This window comes from Pithys albifrons, chromosome 8 (genome assembly GCF_047495875.1).
Source record: "Pithys albifrons albifrons isolate INPA30051 chromosome 8, PitAlb_v1, whole genome shotgun sequence".
Classification (NCBI taxonomy): domain Eukaryota; kingdom Metazoa; phylum Chordata; class Aves; order Passeriformes; family Thamnophilidae; genus Pithys; species Pithys albifrons.
This window is the reverse complement of record NC_092465.1, coordinates 27,576,017-27,599,047: the sequence shown is the minus strand read 5'-3', so window position 1 is coordinate 27,599,047 and position 23,031 is coordinate 27,576,017. Positions and strand designations below refer to the sequence as shown.

Below are 23,031 nucleotides of genomic sequence, written 5' to 3'. Positions count from 1 at the left end.
CCCTGGGACGCAGCCAGGAAAGCACCACCACACCCGTGGCCGTGGCCCTGTGCGCCGTGCTGCCCAGTACTGCTCTGCATATCCCAGAATCAAAGTTCAGCTACATCCCAAACACGCACGTGGCTGTTTCTTGCCACGAGGTTATTTTTACAGGACCTGTACCACCGGGTGGGGTGCCATGCTACATACTGATGGAATAAGCCATTTGTAATTGTCTGGTAACTCTTTGTTTTCCTTGGGTGACAGGTTCTGCCGGAGATCCTTTTGCTGCCCTGTGGCAATGAGAATTCCCACGCCGTGCTGCTCCACGCAACCTTCACGTCTAGGTAAGTGTGCCTGCGCTTGGGACTGCCAAAACCCGGCCAGGATTTCGCGTTTCTCACCCCGCCTGCAGGCAGGTGTCACCTCCCTGAGAATCTCGGCTGCTTTACACTTGGAAAGGTGCAATTTCCCCCCCGATGCCTGTACAGGAAAAACCGGTGGGGTTTTGTACTGCTGTATTTTAGGGGCAGTCAGGCTCCGGCGGGCGGCAGGGACGGGCTCCCGCTTTTCCCGCGGCCGGCGCGAGGCTTCGCGCGCTGCGGGCGCGGCCGCGGCGGCTCCGCCGGCGTTCCCGGCACTCTCAGGGTGACTCCCCCGGCGTTCCCGGCGCTCCCGGGGGTGGCGGCGGCGGCAGGAACCTTAGTGCGGCGGAGCCGTTTCCCGCGGCGGCCGGGCCGGGTTTGCGGGGGGACGCGGCGGCAGGAGGGACCCGGCGCGGCGCCGCTCCCGGGGCGCGGGCACGGCCGGGGCCGCAGGTAAAGACCAACACCCCGGTGGGCCGCGGGCGGGGCGGGGTCGGAGGGGCTGCGAGGCTCCCCAACCCTCCGGGCCGGGCCGGGCCACGCTGCCGCGCGGACGGGGCTGTGTGCGAGGGCCCGGGCGCGGCCGCGCTGGCATTTATAACACAAATACGCCTGTAGTCATGTGCCCGTCTGCAAAGACACGTTCCCCTCTGCCCCGTGCTTTCGTTTTCCCCACCCGGCTCTCGGTGTCAGCAGGAATTTGGGTGTTCCCGGTCGGTAGAGTCAGACTCCGGGATGCGAAGGCACAGGGTGCTGACATCCCTCTCTATTGTAATAGCCCAGAGTATGACATAATGCCGTGGTCTTCTTACATTGCAGTAAAACTGCTGCCTTTACTGAGCAAGCACCCAAAGCCAGCCAGTGGAACGATACCTTTTGGAATCAAATAGGCCTGACAGGAGAGTCTCTGCTAGGTGGGAATGAGTGTGTGCAGGCTGGAGTATCAGCAGAAGTGCCACGGTCACTGCACTGCAAGGTGAGGTAAGGCAAGGACCCCGAGTTTATGTTTGTGTAAGGAATTATGCACGATTGGCCCTGATCCTGCAAAGCTTTACAAACAAACTGAGTTTTCATCACTGCATAAACCCCACTAGGTGACTACAAAAAGTCGCAGTATGTAAGAATAAGAAAGCACCAAGGCCCATACGCTTTAAGCAACAGTAGTTTTGGTCTTGACTCTTTTAAGGCTGATTTATGCAAAGTTAGTGAATTAAATTTGGGATTTAAAAGAAATCCGAACTCTAAAATGCAAAACAGAGCACTATATAGTGGAATGAAAGTTCTTTCCAGTCTGCAGTTGCCAGATACATCATTCCTGCAGAACCTTATCAAACTGAAGTCACATTCTGAGTTAACGTTTAAATTTCATCAGATGTCTTGAGGTTTCTACTGGGCTTCTGCTAAGATTTTCTGTAATGAAGATGTAGTTCAGTTTAGAAAGCAGCAAGGATTTATGTGCTGAGTAGTCACGACTGTAATGGTACCTGTGGTTGCAACCAGCCCATAGGGTCAGCTGTTGTGGCAGAGCTGCCAGGGCCTGAGGGTGCTGTGTTGGGTAGCTGAACTTCAGCATTACTTGGATCATTGCTTCTTTTCCGTGTCCTGCCCCTCTTCTGACAGTTAGTGTGAAAAACCACTATGGTCCACACTGTTTGAAAGGCGAGAGAAGGGCTTAGATTGAAGTTTTGAAATTAGTTTGTTATTAAACACTGTATTTCCATTAATGTCAGCATGCAGCTGCTAATAGTTACAGAAATCCGGGTCTCACTGTAGATTGGCTTGTATTGTCCCAGCTGAGTTCTTTGGGAACCACAGCTGGAGGGAGGAGTTAGCTACAGCTGCAGATCAGGGCTACTCAGAAAGTTGTGTGCTGGACAGGTCTGGTTTGTCAGATGTATTTTCTTGAAGCTGTGCTATGACCTCAGGGAAGAAATATCTCCTGTGTTCTTTTGGGAGATGCTGTGTTTCTTACCCTCCTTTTGGCCTCTGGGGTAATGGAAGCTGTTATTCCCAGCTGTGCCTTTTATTTCTGTTCACAGCTTGACAAACTTAAAATGTCTTAATTTCTGATCTTTAGAAAAAAATTAAAAAATTCAAGCATTTAATGTTTGTTTTTTCCCTTCAACACAGTCCTAGAAAATGTAGAGTGAGAAGATACTTAAAAATTTCAGTTTGCATTAAGTAGAAATGTTTATTTTTTAACAAAAAAAAATTTATTTCAACCAATGGATGCAAGTTGCCTCACATCTTACTTGAAGCCAAGCTGGTACATAGTGGCAGATACAGTTAGAAATATTAGACTGAGTCTTGTTGTTTGTTGTTTATTGGCTGTCTAGTTCAATCATGTTTCCTCTTGTACTGGAGGAGGTTTGTGTCACCCCTCTGGGGTGCCCTGTTCCCTGACAAATTCTGTACTCTTTGCTGAATTCAGGAGGTAACAGGCTGCTTTGTGGTGTCTGTGTGTCTATCAGTGCTTTGTGGTGTCTGTGTGTCTCGCAGAATAGGCAGTGCTCTTGCAGTAAAAGGCAGCATGGAAAGTGCAAGTTATACAACTTTAGGCAAACCTGCACATGCAAAGCAAATGAATACAAGCATGGAAATCATTCACTCTCCCTTGAGCTGTTACTTGAGACTACAAGTGTGTTTGAGACCAGACATCCATGTTTCAGGCCAAGTCACTGCATTGCTTCATTCTGATTGTCCATGTGGATTTTATATTGAAGTGTAGGTTTGAGGTGTTGGCATCCAGACGATCTCCAGGGACGGTGCTGGGACTCAGGACAGCCTCTTTTTCCCCACACCTGACATCCTTCCCGGCAAGGTCAGCTAGCCATCAGGCAGCACACACGGGGTAGGCTGGATTTCAGGCTGCTGGAACCTAAGAAGGTGCCCACATGCTGATGGGTTTGGCTGGCCTGCAGCCTGGGTTGTATGTCACCATCAGCTAAGACCCTTCTGGTCAGTCTGCTTGGCTTTCTGTTCCTTTCCTTGCTAAGGTCCTTCATCCTTTCAGGAGCCCCAGTCCAGCTGCTGAGATTTCAAATGGTTACTCAGCCACAGGAAGTGATACAGCCCTTCATTACTTGGTGGTGCTCCCCAGCCAGGAGGGTTGTGTGTCAGATGGCTGCAAGGCAAAGGAGTCAGCGAGAAAGATCTCAGGAGATCTGTATAGCTGCCAGTTTCTGGAAAAGAAAAGCATCCTGTGGTCCACTGCTGTGTCCTTCTCATCCTCTGGACTCATTTTGTTCTGGTGCAGTGGGCTGTTGTGCACTTTTCAGCTTAGCATTTCTTGCCCTGTAATCACTGTTTCCAAAATGCAGTTAAAATTAAAGATGATGTATACTCTAAGTACTGTTTATTATTCATTACTGTGTGCTCATCTCTGGATGAGCTGTTCCGTAGCTGTGGTGTGTTAGTTCCCCACGCGGGCAGGATGCCTGAGAAGCTTCCTTCTTAAAGGCACTGGGGCAGATCAGCTGCTGGGGAGAATCTGTTTCACAGAGACAGACTCATGTATCCTCACTAAGGGTCTGTTTCCCCTCACAGAATATGGCATTCTTCTTCCTCCTTGGTTTCACCTCTTTCTTCAATTCAGCATTTCTCAGTTGTTTATTTTTGTTTTGTAGTGTAGAAGAGATCACTGCTGTCTTTTAGCTTGAGTGTAATTAGGCACTATGTTAATTGCAGCTCTTCTACTCTTTGCCTCCCCTTGGGTCTAGCAGACAGGATGTGGGAGCTCTTTTTCATTGGTAAATGTTGGCAGTTGATTTCATCCTTTAGGACAGCGAGACTGTGGCAATCAGGGGAACATGGTAATGATTATTCTTACATTCACAGTTATCCTCTCTAGTGCCTGGTCCTATAGCCAAGCATTCCTGACCAGAAAGTATCTTACTGCAGTTTTCATGAGCTTTTCCTAAATATTGTCAGTGGTTTTGTGCAGGAATATGAGTTAAAAGATGTTTTTGTGACACACTTTAAAGTTAGGATAGTCTGAAAATTTTAAGCCAGTAATTTCTCAGTTTGTCTGTTGGGGAGGGGAGCATTTGAAGAGGGTTTTTAAAAATCTGATCTAAATACAGTTATCCAGGTCGTGTTGAACCAACCATTGACTATCATATGGCAATACTTGGCTGATGTGACCTACAGAGCAAGTCAGAAATCCTTGTGGCAGCAAAACCAGCAGCTGTAATTGTTTCAGGTGCCACTGGAAGACATTCAGGTCACTGTCTGAGGTTGCTGAGACTGATAAGCAGAAAAGCTCATTAAGTACCAGCTGCTCCACCCCCAGTGGATGTATTCAAAGAGACTGTGCAGTCATCTTTTCTTCAGATGACCTTTCTTCAGGCCAGGTTTGTCACAGCCCATAAACTGGACTGTAGTGGTCCAGGCCTGCAACGTAACAGAAATAAAGGTCCCTCTGAAGCTGCTTGAGTTTGCTCTGCTATCCAATTGCTACCAAATTGAAAGAATGTCCCTTTCTGCATTCCTTGTTGGCATTGGAGTTTCAGCCCACAGTTGTAATGCAGAGTGAGATAAGCAGAGCTGGTTCCCACAGCAGGTTTCAGGGTGTTCTGCAATGTCTGAGGCACTGCTGCTCTCTATTTGCATGCAGGTAATTTGTAAAACTCCTCTTGTGCTCTTGAAATAAAATTCTCAGAAACCCAAATCTTTGCCAGGAATTTGAGCCCAAGAGTCACGAGGAATCAATGAGACTTGGGGGAATTTTAGTATTGCTTGTCTTTTACTATCTTTTGCTGGCTTAGAGCTCCTGTTATTTATGCATTTCCTCCAGAACATCATTGATCGTTACTTGCGAACATCACTGATTGTTGCTTTCTAATTTTCTCTCCAAATACAAGAGAAAAGGGGCAGTCTCCATTTATCTGTTGTGTTATATGTCTCTGTTACCTGTGTGCTGAAGAGGAAGTCCTGTGAGTACCAAAACCAACAAGATTGCTTATCAGGTTGTGTGATGCCTCCTGTTCTTTCTTCCTGCTTTCCCCCTGTGCTTCCCAGTGTTTTCAGATCCATCCCACATTAGCCACTTGTGCTGTGGCTAATTTAGAGAGACCCATGTGGTGGCCTCCTAGAAAGGATAAGAGACTGTTTTTCCTGCTTCTCTGTTAGCAGCAGGGTAACTGTGGACGTGTTTCTTGTCCAGTGTTGAACAGCAGTTTAAGAAGTGCATCTTTAAGGACACTACTGCTTTGTTACATCCAGCTGAAGATACCTGTGTGGTTCAAAAGAAAGAGAGAGAATAGCTGGCCAATAGCAGGATGGTGGCACAAACTGAAAGGTGTTTGTTTCATATACACTTTTTGGATGGATTGGTGAGCTAAATGGATCTCTTCAGTCACTGGTTCCTAAGCACACACTGGTTCTAGCTCTCTCTCTTGCTTGATCTTGAATGAACAGTCCTGTACATAATGCATAAGCTGGGGGTACACAGCAGGTGCCTGTTGTGGGTGTATACATCACCTGCAAGATTACTTTCTATTCTTGCATTTTCTGTGCTTTTTAAATTTTGTCATGTAATGCCTGGATTTTTTCCCAGGCCCATGAAGATCCAGAAAAACACATCAGGAAGTTAAATGATTTCTTCCAGTGTATGTTCCTTGGCATTTGTCTTCCCTGATTTTTCTCTGCTGTCAGGTTGTGCTGTCACCTAGGTTAGGTCCATGTGGCTTCTCTAAGAGAGATAATCTTGACTTAACTGAACTTCAGTGTCTCATGTGCCATGACCAGTAATCCTTACATGTGACTAATGGGGCCACTACAAACTTGTGATAGTGAAGACTTTACTTGTGTTGTAAATGCGCATTAATTGTCTGATTGCTGCATGTTCATGGATGAAGCTGTATCTGTGCTAGGCAGACATACAGAAAAGCTGGTTTTCAGCTATTGCAATCCCTGTGTCCAGCAGTTTTTTCTGAGTACAATGCGGCATGTTCCTTCACTCTTTTTTCAGTCAGACTAGTTGCCAGGGGCCTGGTTGAGCACAAATCTGTCCTTATAGTTGCCTGTAGCTTCAGCAATCTGTAGCAGCTTCTCTCTTCCTCTCTTATTCACTGCCTTACTGTGAATGTCTTTGGAAAATTTCAGGTGTTTCAAGGAACAGTACATGAGGCAATACATTTTATAGTAACTTAAAAGGAGTGTAACATATCCCAATGTTTGCCTTTTTTCTCCTTCACATGAAGGACAGTGGTTTTCACTGCTTTTCCTCCTGGAGAGGATTCTGATGGACCAGTTTACTGCTGTGTCCAAGTTTGCTTTCCCTTGCCAGCAAATCCATGCAGACATCTGAATTAAATTTTTTTTGAGTGCCACTGTCAGAAGATGCCAAATTGAGTTTCTGGAGGATGTGTAATTGCAGAATCCCAGCACTAGTGGGAATTACTGGCACAACTCTTTTAGTGGTGTAGGGAAGGATGAACCTGCCACCACCAAGGTCCCTTTCACATCACATTGAGCAGGGCAAACAGACTAGTTTGGAAGGTATGAATATTACAGTTTATGAACCATGTGATGCAGGGGCCTGTCACCTTCTCCTGACCTTGTGATTCAGCATCCTACTGGATATGAGGTCAGTTTAGTTTAGCATCACCACACTTGGCTGCTGGATGGCTTCAGTCTCACAGGATCCAGAGAAACGTGCTGCCACATGAAGCTTCCAGCATTTGTAGATGAACCCGTTAAATGTAAGTGTCAATTTTACCCCTCGATTTCTACCTTTCCTAAAGATGTAAAGTAAAGAATAGAGCAACATGGTATCTGCTACCACCTAAAATGCTTCAGTGGCGTATCACAAGCTTTTCTGGAGTGATTGCTGCTCCAGTAATGGGACATTGGACTTAGCCTGTTCCTGGAGCTCTGCAGTACCAGGGAGCAGAACACTGTTCTGGGGTTGCTGGCTGGAATGAGCTTCAAGAGTGAACTCCCTGCTGCATCAAGCTGATGGTGCAGATGTCCCCAGGATGACTTTATTTCCCACTGCTGTCAACAGGCAATTGCAGTTCTGCAACGAGTCTGTTCCCATACTATTCTCATTTGACATAATTCCAGATCTGTATTGTTCAACCCTGTAGGTGTGGTTTTGGCTCTACCTTCAGAGCTCTATTCTAAGTTTACTTGTTGAAGCTGATCCTAGTCCTGATTCACTCTGAGACTAACAAAGTGACTCCTTGCAGAGTTAAGGACAGAAAGTTCTCGGTGTAAAGGCTTGACATTTGCAGAGTTGTATACATGATTAGTTATTGCTTTTGAAAGTTATTTACTTGGAGTGTCTGTGGAGATCAGAGTCTGAATGGCATAGCTGTTAGGAGTGAGGGTGAGCTGCTTTTGAGCACAACTGTGTCATGGCTGGCTACAACTGAAGCAGGGGATGGGAAGAAACCAGCAGGGATTGTAGAGAGATGGTTTGTGCTACAGCATTCTGTGCCCCCTTCTTGGGGGGGCTGCTGGCCTCCTTCCTCTGGCTTGCTATAGGAAAGGGTGCCTATTTGAACAGCTTTCCTGATAGAAATTAGGCTAAGAGACTGTTCTGGATTAAAAAAAAAGAACTTTAAATAGGAGTATTACCTGTGTTTGATGCTGTTTAATAGATGTTTTTTTCTGCTAAGTGTAAATCTTCATGGGTCCTGGTAGCACTTCAGACGCATTCACAAACTAATGAGCTGCTAATTATCAGCCCAGCCCAGGCCAATTAGTTCTGTTGAGAGTGTATTAATCTAGGCAGAACTCTCTGAGCTTTGCTGCTTTTAGGACTTGAGCTGATGTGGTCAAAACTGTGTCTTTAGGCTGTTCTGCATGTGCAGGCTCCAGGTACTGTGGTTTGTCGTGGCAGATATGAGGACTGTTCTGCTCGCACAAATGCCCAGTCTCCAGGTCCCGAGAATTTAGAGACATTGGACAGATTACCCAGATTTAAACCTACCCCCAGTGCACTTCCCTTGAGCATGGCAGCACTGTGGATGGAGCTTCAAGGAGAGGTTAGAAGGCAGCAGGCTTGGTGTGACAGAAGTCAGCAGTGAGACACTCCCTTATTGCACCACAGGGAACAGAAGCCCCACTTCCTTCCTCCTCACAGGTGTGAGCTCAGTTGGGTCAATACAGCTCTTCAGCAGTTCTAGTGTTAAAGCTCCTTGCTGTTCTTATGTTTTGCCACAGAATGGAAGTAAAGATTGGTGACGGTGGCAGGATATGGTATATTTTGTTTTGCCTTGTCTTTTCAGGACTTAGGTTGCTACATGGTTTCTCTTAGCTTCCCTGTGGTATTCTAGAGAAAAACTATGTGCAGTGCTCTGCAGCAGCCTCATAGCATTGATTTATTTGTCAAACATCCCAATTCTGTTCATGCAGACAGGTAGGCAAAGTAGCTTCTGTATAACTCATCTTGGTCTCCTAAAATTGGGAGTGAAACCAATCTAGGACAAAAGGCAAACTATTTGAGGCTGGTTGGCCTATTTAACTAGCACTTAGTTTCCTAACTTTTTGTTAGATCCCCAAGGGAAACTGTATGAAGCATTCCCTAGGTGTCTGCATTTGTGATGTTACTACCACCTCTTAATGCAGCTTTCTAAAGCTTGCTTGATAAATGGTATCACTTTGGTTTCTCATCAACTGGTGCTCCATCCTGCTCTGTGCAGGTTCCAGTTCAAGAAGTGATTATACACAGAGTTCACACACAGTGAACAACAGAAACCACAAAGGGTTCTTCATACACAATAATGTTGGTGCAAATCGGAAGTGAAGGGGACTATGATGTGAAAGCAGTGATGTGATTAAACATATTTGAGAAAAGCCCTTACTGACGTGATGTTTCGCTCTGCTTTACAGGTACCCTTCATCACTATGAGCTTATTTCATAGAGGCACCATGGCCCACTTGATCAGTGGATATTAGATCTTCCATCTGAAGACAGGTTGATTTGGTTACTTCCTACCACTACAGGTGTAGTTGCTGGTTGTATTTCCCCACCACCTCTAAGTCAGTGGTGTGCCAAGGACGGATGTGAAGCAGCTCTTCTTCTCGATTTTGATGTGGTATCCTCTTAAAACATCACAACACCTCAGGCCCACTGGCAGCACGGGATATGGAGGCTCTTGAGGTTGATGACATTAGCCCAGCCTTGGAAGTGACTGAAGACTTTTTCAGTAGTTTTGATACTAAGCTTGAAAAGATTGTGCAGCCCTCTGAGGTGTATGGTGTACAGGAGGTCCCTGAACTGGTGGGGCACGAGGTCTTTGATCAGATAACAGAGAGCAGGAATCTGAGGAACGTTGCCTCCTTAGCCAAAAGTAGCCTCATCTGGGATCACTGCAAAAATGACCTCTTGGAAACCAAAACTCAGACAGCATTCCCTGCCAAAGACCAATGCATGGTGCAGAGGGGAACAGCTGCTGGCAGCCTTGCTTGGGCAGGGGAAGGGGAGACCACAGCTTTTAACCTCTTCAGGATCTGCCAGCGGAGGAGAGACAGGCCTCGCTCAGTGAACGACATCCTGGTGCAGAATGAGGAAACCTCCACGTTCAAACCAGGACACAACAGGTCACGCTCTGATATCAGCCATGTAAACTGGGGACTGGTCTTCACAGGCACCTCCCTGCAGCAGCCTCCTGGTCAGGACAATAACTGTGCTCTGCTCTCTTACCTGGCTTTAGCCAAGGGAGAGGACATCCAAGGAAACACAGGTTTGTGCCGGTGCTTTATTGTTTCTGTTGATATGAGGAGTTTCCTATTTGTTTATAATATTTGTTTTGAAAGAGAGTCTCCATCTTAAAAAAATACAAACAAAACACCCAAAAAGCAACTGTGAGGTAACTCTTAAAAAGAGAGAAATCAGTATGGCTCTTTTGTATTTGATGTGGCTCTGTTTGTTTGCCTGCCTGAGAATCAGTTTTTAAACTAGTCTTGACTTCTGTTCCTTTTGTGGTTTGAAAAACTAAGCTTGTTTTACTTTTTGCCTCTATTTTGTTCAGTTTGACTCAGGGAAAAAATAATTTAATTTTTATGTATTTCTGGTAATTTCCTTACCTGAGTTTCCCAAACTAAAAAATGCTTTGAATGCTAAAACTTTTGGGAGAATGGCAAATCCAAACAAAAGCAGTTTTCATAATGTTGAAGAGTGGCCATAAAAAAGAGGTCATACAGACCTTTACTGTGAGGCTTCAGATCCCTACTCTCTTTCTTTAAGAAACACTGACTATTCAGTCCATAAACAATTATCAGAAATTCAAGCACACTGTTTGTGCTTGTCAATATAAGTCATCCCTGCCAGCTTTGTGTGGGGTAGGGAGGGGTTGTTATCAGATGGAGGCAGGCATCTCCAGTGAGCCCTATGAAGCCGTGTTTTAGCAAGTGATACCTTTTCCTTTTCCTGTTGCAAGCACTGCACTGAAAGAGGATGTCCTCAGGGCTTTGGAAACATTCACCCAGTGTCTCCATCTCCGTGATTTATTTTGTAGGTGCCAGAAGTGGACTGGGCACTTAGGGAGAAGAAAAACAGCTACTGCCACAAAGATTTTTATAATCTAAATAAAGGCAAGGCTTAACAAAGGAATTTAAAACTTAAAGGGTTGTGAAATTGTCCAGCTATGCATGTGGTGGAATGACTCTAGTTATGAGTAGGTGGCCTGTTTGGGGTTAAAACGAGCTTTATGTGTAAGGTTTTCCAGATAAATCAGCTATTTTGGAGCATGAAAAGCAGGTGTTTGTTTTGGTGGCCTCCTCTGGCCTCACTCCAACAGTTCCATGTTCTTCCTGTCCTGGGGACCCCAGAGCTGGACACAGAGGGGCAGCATCCCCTCCCTTGACCTGCTGCCCACAATGCTTTTGGTGCACCCAGGACACAGCGGGCTTTCTGGGTTGTGAGTGCACGTTACTGGCTCATGTCCAGCCTCTCACCCACCGGCACCCCCAGGTCCTTCTCCACAGGACTGTTCTTGATCTGTTCATCCCCCAGCCTGTATCCCGATCCAGGTGCAGCTCCTTGCACTTGCTCTTTTTAAACCCCATGAGATGAGACACAGGCCCACTTCTCAAGCTTGTCAGTGCTTGCTGTGTGCCCTTCCAAGAGCCTTTCTGCACGGAATGATTGAAGGCAGGGGTACCTTTCGGGGAAGGAGAGCTTCTGTGCTCTGAAAATGCACTCTATTTCTTCCCCCTGTGTTTACAAGAGAGCCCCCAACAGAGTTTGCTGCTACTGTGAGCTGAGTTGAAAAGAGAAACACAAAAGCAAGAAAGTAGGTTTTACAGATGCATGTATCTGCAACTAGTAATTATTCTCCAGAAAAGGCCACAAAATGTATTTTGAGGCCAGCTAAAACCTGCTGCAGTGGTTGAAGGGGTCATAGTGGCTGCAGCCTGTGAATACGTGCCTTTCCAGGGCTTTAATCCAAATTAAATTAATGCTGAGATACTAAAGGCAGCTTCAGCCAGTCCTGTCAGTCCTCACTGCAGTAAAGGACTTCCCTTCGGAGCCTGCAGAGGTCTCCCAGTCCTCCGAGGCTGTCCCAGTTGCTGCATAGATTAGCTCTTCGAACTGACACAAAAGCTTGTGTGGTTAATTCTGAATACAAGAGCATACCTTGGACTTAGTGATCTTAGAGGTCTTTTCCACTCTAAATGATTCTATAAAAAAGCAAGCAGCAGTGCTTGTGAGTTGCCACTGTTGTTGTCCTGCTCAGGAAGGAGCTGCAAAGACAGCTGAGTGGAAAGGGGAGATGTGGCAGGTACAGGAGCTGCTGCAGAGGTGGAGGCAGCCAGAAGTCCTGACTGATGTGCAGTACTGGAGGTGTGACATGCAGCCTTAATGCTTCCCCTCCCATGGTGGCCAAGTAAAGCCTAGCTCCTAACCCATCTGCCAGGGAAGTTTCTGAAGCCTAAGGTTTTTCACAATTTTTCAAAACACGCCTGTAGCACTATCAGTGGTCTGCAGTAGGTAAGAAGTTACACAGCCAGGGCAGAAAAGTAGGCCAATAATTGTCACTGGGACGGCATAACATTGTAAGTCTGTGGTGTCGTGCAGAAAATAATGGTGTTGCCGTCTGAGAGGCAGAGATGCAGAAATAACACTTCTGCACCTTCCCCTCTGGAGAGCAGTAAGCCTCAAACCACTTGGAAATAATCCCAGAGGTATCAAGCCTGTTGGAGAACTGATGTTCCCCCCGTGGCCAATTTATTTGTGATATGAAAATGTAATCAAGAAAGGGTGGGTGTACTGGAGAGATTTGGGACCTTTCAAGATTTAAGGAGGCAAAAATGTTGTTTAAAATAGAATGTGGGGTGGATGTCCTCCACCACAGGGGTTCATAAGTGCCAGGGACTGTCTGTACATCTAGCAAGAGACAGCCCCTTCTTCCAGGAGATTACAGCTTAAATTCACCACACAGTAAGGATAAGGAAGGTGAGCAGGGACAAAGATAAGTGAGTGCTTTGCCCAAGATCAAATGGGAGTATAATTTAGATCACCTGACTTCAGCTTATCTGCTGGATGGTAGTTCCCCATTAACCCCCCTGGGTAAATTGGGGAGTGCATCACTTTCACAGAATCACAGAGAATGCTGAGTTGGAAGGCAGGATCCACAAGGATCATCAAGTCCAAGTCTTAGCTCTGCACGGGACAATCCCCAGGAGTCACACTGTGTGTGTGAGAGTATCTTCCAAATGCTCCTTGAACTCTGTCAGGCGTGGTGCTGTGACCGCTTCGCTGAGGATCTTGTTCCAGTGCCCAACCACCCTCTGGGTGAAGAGTCTTCCTAATATCCAACCTAAACCTCCCCTGACACAACTTCAGGCCATTTCCTCAGGGCCTGTCACTGGTCACCACAGAGCAGAGATCAGTGCCTGCCCCTGCTCTTCCCCTCACAAGGAAGTTGTAACTGCAGTGAGGTCTCCCCTCAGTCCCCTCTTCTCCAGGCTGAACAGACCAAGTGCCCTCAGCTGCTCCTCCTATGGCTTCCCCTCAGGGCCCTTCACCATCTTTGCTGCCCTCCTTTGGATGCTCTTTAAGAGCTTAACTACAGGCTCACTCCTGATTGCTCCTTGGGCTTGGGCACCCTCCAGGCTGGAAGGGCTACAGGATCTGGCAGAGAGCAGCAGCAGCAGCAGCAGCAGCAGAGGGGGCAAGGGTGGGCAGCTGCCTCGAGTGGAGGAAAATGTGACCTTACTGCACTCCCTTGTCTGGGAGCCTGTGGGAGTGTGTAGAGCGATGGAGAGGGGAGTCCAGTGGGAGACGCTCACATACAGTGGATAAAGCCACAGTGCAGGAGGATTACAGTAAACAGCACTGATGAGTTGGGCTGTGAAGTTGTTCTGGTTGGAAGGTTTATTCTTTATGGAGATTTTTGCTTGCAAGTTACAACACTCCATAAAGCTAATGAACAGAGTTTTCATCTCCTGGGGCAGTGCTGATTGCTTCCAGTGATGTTGTGATGACTTTCATAACTGAATTTTCAGGTTAGTTGCTATATAATTCCCTTAGTGATGTCAGCTGACTTTCCTAATGTGAACTGACCCTCTTTTTGTAGCTTTGACAGTCACTTTATACCATCTTCCTTCTTTTTAAAGCTGAATTGAGTGATTTATAAGAAAATCAGTGAACCCATCTTCATTTTATATTCTCACTTCTTTTGCAAGTGCTGCTGTTTTATGCATCTCCTAGCTCATAGTAGGTAACCATCTTTTTCAGCTCATTATAATTCTGTCTCTGCCAGAGTTGAGTCCTGTTCTGGGTTGGTCTTTCAATGAATCCAATGTCCTTCTCCACTGTCCCCCTGGTGCAGGCACTATCAGTATGCACAGAGTGCTGGTGGTCTGCTGAGTAAGCACTGTACAAGTGTTCAACTTGTTGCACAGGAACAAAAAGGATTGGATGGAGTGGCTGGGCAGGTGGAATTCATCAATGCCACACCTGAAGGCAAAGACATGAAAAGTAATTTGTTTGGGTTCTTTATCCATCTGTTTAGGGATTTTTTCAGTGAGAAGCTGATTTTTGGTGAACAACTAAACCAACCTCTCTGGAAATAACACATAAATATAAAATTAAGGGTTTGGAAGTTCAATATTTTCAAAGAAGGTTTTACTTTCTTTAAGCCTAGGGAAGATGAAGAAGAAGGAATGGCCTTCTAGTGGGGAGTGATGCTGTTTCTTTATATAGATAAATGCAAACCACTACCTAGTTACAAGTCCCACTGCTGTAGTAGTCCCCTGAAAAGAGGTGGCATTGAGAGAAAATGCCAGCTTTGGCTCCAGGAGAGCCATCTGCTGGAAATCTGTGGCGAAATGTCAATGCCATTATTTCAGGACCAAGTGGAATCAGATAAACTTGCCTGGAAGACACATATCTGTGGAGCTAGGTGGGAAAATAGGTGGGAAGCAAAGACTGTTTTTAAGTAGGAAGATAGTAGTGGACATTGTGAATCTGAGTCACACTGACTGAGGCACAGTTTGTCCCTGATCTAGCAAACCCCACCAAACAGGTGACTAGTCCAACCTAGTCTGAGAGCTTCTAGGTCCACACGGTGTCTGCTAGGTTTTGTGAAAATCAGAGAGGAGGGCTATTGACAAAACCTGTGACTTTTGTCCATAAATTACTAAGCATTAGAGAATTCAGAGAGGAGTGCCACCTCACGAGACAAACTCCCCAGAAACTAGGCCTCTCTGCTTCTGCTCTTTTCCAAGTTACTTGGTGTTACTGTCATCAGAAATGCTTTGGTGGTGGAAAACAGGGCAAGTTTTCCTGCCATGCCAACCAAAATCCAAGTACAGGAGCATGTATCTTCTGGATGTGCTGAGACAATGTTTGCTCTCCTTCTCCAGTGGTGCTGGTTGTACCAGCTGCCCTGAGTGTGGAGAGGGGTAGGTATGTGCTGGGTGTGGGGTTCCTAGCCAGGACGAGTGGGCAGTTCCCAAGGGGGAGGAGAGATGCCAAGGAAGATACTGCTCTGTCCCCAGCTGCTGAGTCTCTCTTTGTTTTCCTCTGCCTTCTTCCCCCTTGTCCCTTGAAATTACACCTCCAAATGGCTCAGGCATGGGCCATTTTCTGTGATTATTTCCCTTTTTTTACTCTTCCTCAATTTACTCTCCCTGTCTCTGTAAGGAGGAAAAGAGATGTAGTTTCTGTTTGGAAGGTGGATGGAGAAATGGTACCATTTGCTCTCTGAGTGGAAGGGTGTTATCTGGCACACTGCAAGTGGAGGAGGTAAAGAGGTGTGTGTGTGTGTAGCATATGGATTCAGCCTGTCCCTGCCAGCATCTATTGCCCTGAAATAAACAATATGAGGCATTTGAATTTTAATCAAGTTGGCTCCTGGTTCTGTCCCAGTTAGAGCAAGAGCCATTGGAGCCATTTCATGGGAGCTTGGAGGGAAGGAGTGGGGCGAAGGAGGGAGAGGGGGGTGCTTCTTTGAAAGGCAGGGAGACATAGCCTTTCTCTAACTCAACAAAAGACAAGCAAACCTGTGTGCTGATGAAGGGGGGGGTGGCTGGGGGAAGGTTACGAGTTGTCTTATTATGGAGCAGCTTGAACTGTCATCTGTACTTGATGGAAGCGAGAGAGATTGCAGTTGGAGCTGCAGAAGTGCTGCCTCCCTGATTGGATTAATAGAAAGGGAAGATGACTCTAGAATGGCTGCCCATTATCTGCACTACAAAGGGATTAGTGTGGGTTTCAGAGAAATTAATGGCTTTTGAGTTAGCACAGAAATACTAATGAATGTCAGAGCCAGAGATGTATGGTGAACAAAATTGGTTCTCTTTTAGTGCGTGCATGTGCATGTGTATCTATCCATTTGGGCTATCAAAGTGTGCTTTTTCTCTGCCATTTTGAGTTACAGATTAGGCTTTCAGTTTTCACATTCAGCTGAAATACTCTTAAGTAGTTTGTTGATTTGCAAGGTGTAGTTATACTCACCTTTTTAGACCTTGTGCAAAAGTAGCAATTTTTTTACTTGTTGCGGTTCTAGCCATATCTGCAGGAAGTCTTTGTAGGTGAAGTGCTTTGAGCATGGTATTAAAAGCAGGCTCCATTCTGAGTATATGGGTGAATGGGGAAGCTGAGGCAGAGGTAGCAAGGCAAAATCTAAGTGCATCCTTTTTGTTTGTGTGGATGGGAGGTAGTATCCTTCCCCAATTTTTTAACCACGATGAGGTTTGCAGACTCACATCAAGTGTATTAAACAACTAATTGTCATGTATGTTCAATAAGTTTAACTGAAATTTATCTGCTTAATCCTTATAAATCCTTAAAGTTGGTTTTCAGTGAAAAGCTTTTACACTTTGCTGTTCTAAATCCTCCTCCTACCCATGAATGAAACTCACAATCAACTACAGCAATGCTTTCAGCCAAGGGCAGGAGTATCTCCTTAGAGTGAAGGTTACAGCATGAGTTCTGCTTTCTCACCAGCTGGTATCAGAATCATAGAGTCAGCTGGGTTGGAAGAGACCTCCGAGATCATCAAGTCCAACCCTTGATCCAGCCCCATTGTGATTACTAGATCATGGCACTAAGTGGCATGTCCAGTCTCATCTTAAAAACCTCCAGGGACAGTGAAACCACCACCTCCCTGGGCAGGACATTCCAATGCCTGATTACTCTCTCTGGAAAGAATTTCTTTCTGATATCCAAACTAAACCTCCCCTGGCAGAGCTTAAGGCAATGCCCTCTTGTTCTGCTGTTGGTTGCCTGAGAGAAGAGACCAATCTCCACCTGGCTACAACATCCTTTCAGGTAGTTGTAGAGAGTGATGAGGTCATCCCTGAGCCTCCTCTTCTCCAGGCTAAACACCCCCAGCTCCCTCAGCCTCTCCCCATAGGACTTGTGCTCCAGTCCCTTCACCAGCCTTGTTGCTCTTCTCTGGACTCTCTCCAGCACCTCAATATCCTTTCTGAACTGAGGGGCCCAGAACTGAACACAGTACTCAAGGTGTGGCCTCACCAACGCAGAGTACAGGGGAAGGATCACTTCCCTGGTCCTGCTGGCCACGCTATTTTTGATACAGGACAGGATCCCATTGGCCTTCTTGGCCACCTGGGCACACTGTTGGCTCATGTTGAGCTTCCTGTCAATTAGTACCCCAAGGTCTCTTTCTGCCTGGCTGCTCTCCAGCCACTCTGTGCCCAGCCTGTAGCGCTGCAGGGGGTTGTTGTGGCCAAAGTGCAGGACCTGCACTTGGCCTTGTTAAGCCTCATCCCATTGGAATCAGTCCATCTCTCCAGCCTGTCTAGGTCCCCCTGCAGAGCCCTCCTTCCTTCCAGCAGGTCAACACTCCCTCCCAACTTGGTATCATCTGCAAATTTGCTGATGATGGACTCAATACCCTCATCTAAATTATCCATAAATATGTTAAACAAAACTGGACCCAACAGTGACCCCTCAGGGATACCACTGGTGACCAGCTGCCAGCTGGACACAGCCCTGTTCACCAGCACTCTCTGGGCCATCAGCCAGTTCTTAACCCAGCAGAGAGTGACCCTGTCCAAGTCGTGGGCTACCAGCTTTTCCAGCAGTATGTAATGGTAGAGAGTGTCAAAGGCTTTGCTGAAGTCCAGATAGACCACATCCACAGCCTTACCTGCATCCACCAGGCGAGTTACCTGATCATAAAAGGAGATCAGGTTGGTCAGAAAGGACCTGCCCCTCCTAAACCCATGCTGGCTGGGTCTAATCCCTTGTCCATCCTGAAGGTGCTGTGTGATTGCACTCAGGATGAACTGCTCCATAACCCTGCCAGGCACTGAGGTCAGGCTGACAGGCCTGTAGTTGCCTGGGTCCTCCTTGCAGCCCTTTTTGTGGTAGATGATGGAGAGCAGCTTGGCAAGGTCTTCCACCAGCTCCCTCATCGCTCTAGGATGGATGTCATCTGGCCCCATAGAAGGATCCAAGTGGCTCAGTAAATCACTAACTATTTCCTCTTGGAACACCCCTTGGGGGCCTGTTTGGCTCCCTGTCTCTGTCTACCAGCTCAGGAGGTCAGTTGTTCTGAGGGCCACCTGTCTTACTGGTAAAAACTGAGGCAAAGTAGGTGTTAAGTACCTCAGCGTTCTCCTCCTCTCTGGTAACTATGTTCCCCCCCAAGTCCAACAGAGAATGGAGGTTTTCCTTGCCCCTCCTTTTGTTATTATTTATGGAAGTGCTTTTTGATATCCCTAACAGAAGTGGCCAGATTGACTTCAAATTGTGCTTTTGTCTCTCTAATTTTATTTCTACATGACCTGACTGTATTCCTAAACTCGTCATGAATAGCCAGCGCTTTCTTCAACAGTTGGTAAGCTCTCTTTTTTCCCTTGATTTCCTTCAGAATCTCCCTGTTCATCCAAGCTGGTTGTCTTCCCTGCCAGCTTGCCTTTTGCCACACTGGGACAGCCTGTTCCTGTGCACTCCAGACTTCCTTCTTGAAGCACGTCCATCCCTTCTGTGCCCCCTTTTTTTCAAGGGTTTTTCCCAGGGTACGCTCTGGACCAGTCTTTTGAATAGGCCAAAATCTGCCCTCTGGAAGTCCAGCATAGAGGTTTTATTGATGGCCCTCCTTGCATCCTTGAGTATTGAAAACTTATTTCATGGTCACTTATTTCATGTGCCCCAGATGGCCTCCAACCACTACATCTCCCACCAGCTCCTCTCTGTTTGTAAACAGCAGGTCTAGCAGGACTCCACCTCTGGTAGGTTCATTTACCAGCTGAAGCAGGAAATTATCCTCTATACACTCCAGGAATCTTCTAGACTGCCTCTTCTCTGCTATGTTGAGCTCCCAGCAGATATCCCTGGACAGTAACTATGCCCCTCAACTGCTTATAGTCCCTGACTCTCCTTGTGCCCCAGAAGGACAAACAGACAGACTTGGCTATTAGCCAGCAGTGCCAAGAGCAGATTCACCTGCAATCTTGGCCATATTAGCTGGGAAGCCCAGTACTGATGGGAATGCAGTAGTTTCTATGCAGTCTTGGTTTGGGCTTTTTGTTTCCAGGCTTCATCAAGTCTAGATGCTTCTGTTCTCTTAGCTCTGTGTTGAAGACATCCTTGCTGTACTCAGAGGTTATCGTGTCCAAAGCTACTTAGTCTGTAGCCTGTTAACATGAGTCATAACTGGTTAAGCTGAGACGGCTGAGAATGTTTTATGCCTCCAGCTGTCTGCCCTCTCCCTCTTTCAAAAGCTGTCAGCCCCAGGGCAAAAACCTTAAACAGCTCCTGTATCACTGGGATTTATAATGTTGTGTGTTAAGGTCAATTCATGCTGATTTTGTTGTGACCTAATTATACTGGGCAGTGGATGAGGAGCTGTTCCCAGGATGCCACCTTTCTCTTGTGTCCAGAATAGCAGTCTCCAAGGGAGAAACCTCTACTTGTGTCTGCTAATTCTGCCACAGTTTGTAAGTCAAGACCCATCACAGGTATCCTTACTGGAAAGGTGAAGTAGACCTCAAATGGGAGGAAGAATTTGTTCCTCAGGCCTGGGGTGCCAAGTATTGTAGTTGGTATGACAGCCTAACAGTGAATACCACAGAATTTATACAGGGCTCATAAAAAATTGCATAGAGCCATGTCCAACCCAAGGTAAAAATATGATTTCTGCCTCTATGGTGGCTAATGGTGCAAATCAGATTGGAACAAATTTTGCATGGAAACATTTTTTTAAAACTCAGGAATGCAATGATAAGTCCTTTAAATTTATATCACTTTAGTGCGTGGAGTGACTTCTGCTTATGGCTGGTTTTCAGGGGATGAAAAAAATTCCCCTTGACTTTGCCTTGGGCTGGGGTTTATGAAAGGGTCTGCTCCAAAGCACCTGAAACACTTGGACACTGAGGTGTATGTGTTTGAGTCTGTCTGGGCAGCCTCTTACTTTTCATTTTTGGTCCTGTTTGCTGCTCCTGAGCCTGATTCTCATAAACCAGCAAAGCTCCTCTGGAGTAAACACGGCTGTGCAAAATGTTCTGGTCCCAGGTCGTGCTGAAATGTGGTAAGAAACTGCTGTGTTGGGCACAGTTCTCCATTCCCTGAGATCTGGGGCAGTCCAGGTCCAGTGCTGGCAGCAGGGTTGTTCCAGGCAGTTCCAGCAGCCCCATCACAGGGCACAGCTGTGCCCATCAGGCACTAGTGGGGCCTCTCTAGCTGAGTGCATCTCAGAGAAAGGGTAAAGCACAGTGGTGTGAGGAACAGCTGAGGGTCAGAGGAACTCCCGACAGCCCCATGCAGAACCTTGTGCTCAAGAGTGTGGAGATTTGCTGAAGGAGTTGTGGCCATGGAGAGCTTGTGCAGGCACAGGTTTAACCTGAAGGACTGCAGCTACTGCTGCTTCTGGAGAGGACCCGTGCTGGAGCAGGGGAGAGGTGTCAGGAGGAAGAAGCAGCAGAGGGAACTTGACCAGATAGTGCCATTCCCTTTCCCCTGTGCTGGCAGGGACAGAGGGAGGCAGAGGAGGTATGTTTGAAAACATGAAGTTGAGCCTTGGAAGCAGTGGAAAGGAAGGGAAAGTGTTCTAATATGCATCTGTTTCTCACTGTCGAAATCTATTATAGCTGGCAATAGATTACTTGATAGTTTTGTCCACTTCTGGACTAGGTTCTGGGAGACTTGCGGTGTTTTGTTGCTGTTACTACTCTCCTGGATAATCTCAGGAAAATGGCTTTGTTTCTATGTCCCTGTATTTCTCTGTTCCCTTTTTGTAGAGTGTTTTGCTACCTCTGGGTAAAAATGTGCTGTATTATTATTGTTGGATCAAATGTGGAGTTAGTGCTTGTGTTTGGTAATTATAACCTATTAGATGAAGGCTGGATCTCTGTTCCTATCCTCAGATATTCCGTGTATGTGTAGGAGAGATGTATAAGCCAGAATGGTGTAGCAATTTGAGACAACAAAAAAAATAATTGATGGCAATGTTCTCATTTTGTTTCCTCCAGAACACAAGCCAGTGTTCCCAAATCTTCTGAAGAAGGGATACTTAGAAGTTAGAAGAGACAATGACAGCTACTGGCAAACGTATTACACTGAGCTCTCCCCATACAAACTGTACCTGTATTGCTTGGACAGCAGTGGCAACCAGACTCTTCCCACCGTGTATCCACTCATGCGTTTTCAAAGGGTCACTGTTACTGGTGGCATTGAAACCAAGGTAGTGGACACTGTCCTGTCAGACAGCTCACAGCTACAGCTGAAGGCAGAGTCCTCGTGGGAGACACTGGACTGGGGACAGAAACTCTGGGAAGCGGTTCGTGCTTCTGTGCCTGCTTTCACAAGACAGCAGGAGAAGCTGGAGAATGTGCCAAAGCCTGAAAATAATAGTGACCTTTCTCAAACCAATGGACTACAGAAGCCTATGGAGCTCTTCCTATCTATGAATTTGACTGAAAACACTAAAGAGTATCAAAATATTCTCAAATCAGGGACTCTTTACAGGTTAACTGTCCAGAATAACTGGAAGGCATTTACTTTTGTCTTGAACAGGTCTTATCTCATGGCATTCCAACCCGGTAGGCTTGATGAAGATCCTCTGCTGAGCTACAATGTCGATGTGTGCCTGTCGGTGCAGACAGATACTCAGGATGACTGTGACTCTTGCTTTCAGGTCATTTTCCCCCAAGATGTCCTGCGCCTGCGTGCAGAGACCCGCCAGAGGGCCCAGGACTGGATGGAGGCACTGAAGGCAGCGGCCAATGCTACTAGAAGCTTAACTCAGAACCCACAAGTCACACTTAGGAACAAACCTGGAGATCGGCCCTTTGAAAGTGATCTTAGAAAGAGCAAGCGCCAGTCTGTGACCACCAGCTTCCTGAGCATCCTGACCACACTGTCTCTGGAGAGAGGGCTCACAGTTCAGAGCTTCAAGTGTGCAGGTAAGCAACCAGCCTGCAGCACCTACTCCCCTCAGCAGGAAGAGAAAATCTCTTGAAAAAGCATATATGTGTTCCAGCAGCACACAGCTGTTCCCTGCCCCTCACTGTGGCCACAGTTAGCCTTTTTTTGCTCCCTGTAAAATGTGGATAAAGCCTATGGGATATTCAGAGGTTCATCTGCTTTTGATGACTGATGATGAAAAGTTAGATTCTTCACATAAAGCTCTACGTGGGCCAGGGCTGCCTTACAGAGTGGCTGAGCTGTTTTCTTGACTCAGGACAATGTAAAGGTGGTCCAGAAACAAAGGAGTCTGAATTAATTTGTTGTCTGACTCTAGTCCATGGCAAGATCATGATTTTATCTAGTTTGGGAATGAAGTGAAAATAGAGAGGACCTGTGTGAATGTAGTTCATTGTCATATTACTTTAGCAAGGGTAGCTGTGTGGAGCAAATTTAGGCACCTTTTACATAAGCTGTAGTCTTTGGCCCACTTTAGTTATACTCACTTGGAAACTGTCAGCTCTGTCAGAAATAGCTCTTCTGGAGGGTTTTACTCTCATGTTATGGGAGCTGTGAGGGTCCTGCCTCCTCTCCACTCTGCTCTGGGGTGCAGATCTCCTGTTGCTTTGGAACCACACGTGATTCTGGGAGTGTCTGTGTGGGCCCAGGAGCTCCAAGCTGAGCCCCAGGAGTACTGGACTGCCCTCAGAACTGGCTGTGGGTGCAGCTGGGTTCATCCCTCTGGTAGTCACCTGCAGATCATGTTCCTGCTCATCTCCCCACAGTGCATGGCACCCACCTGGCAGCCAGAGCGTCATGGAGATTGGCCTCATTGTAATTACTGCTCTGGTC

The 23,031-nt window shown here is 46.7% G+C and overlaps 1 protein-coding gene across 5 annotated transcripts in view; it reads left to right on the top strand.

The window, feature by feature from the left end:
* The first annotated feature begins 243 nt into the window (after positions 1-243).
* PLEKHM3 (pleckstrin homology domain containing M3) overlaps positions 244-23,031 on the top strand; it is an 88,211-nt gene continuing 65,423 nt past the window's right edge. For 3 of the 5 annotated variants that reach the window (XM_071562489.1, XM_071562486.1, XM_071562490.1), the window contains exons 1-3: positions 703-797; positions 9,186-10,039; positions 21,246-22,178. In XM_071562489.1, coding sequence (XP_071418590.1) covers positions 9,442-10,039; positions 21,246-22,178 — 1,531 coding nt within the window. In that variant the 5' untranslated portion in view covers positions 703-797; positions 9,186-9,441. Of the gene's footprint in view, positions 327-702; positions 798-1,245; positions 1,326-9,185; positions 10,040-21,245; positions 22,179-23,031 lie in introns of those variants that run through there. The other 2 variants (XM_071562487.1, XM_071562488.1) reach the window with 2 other exon arrangements.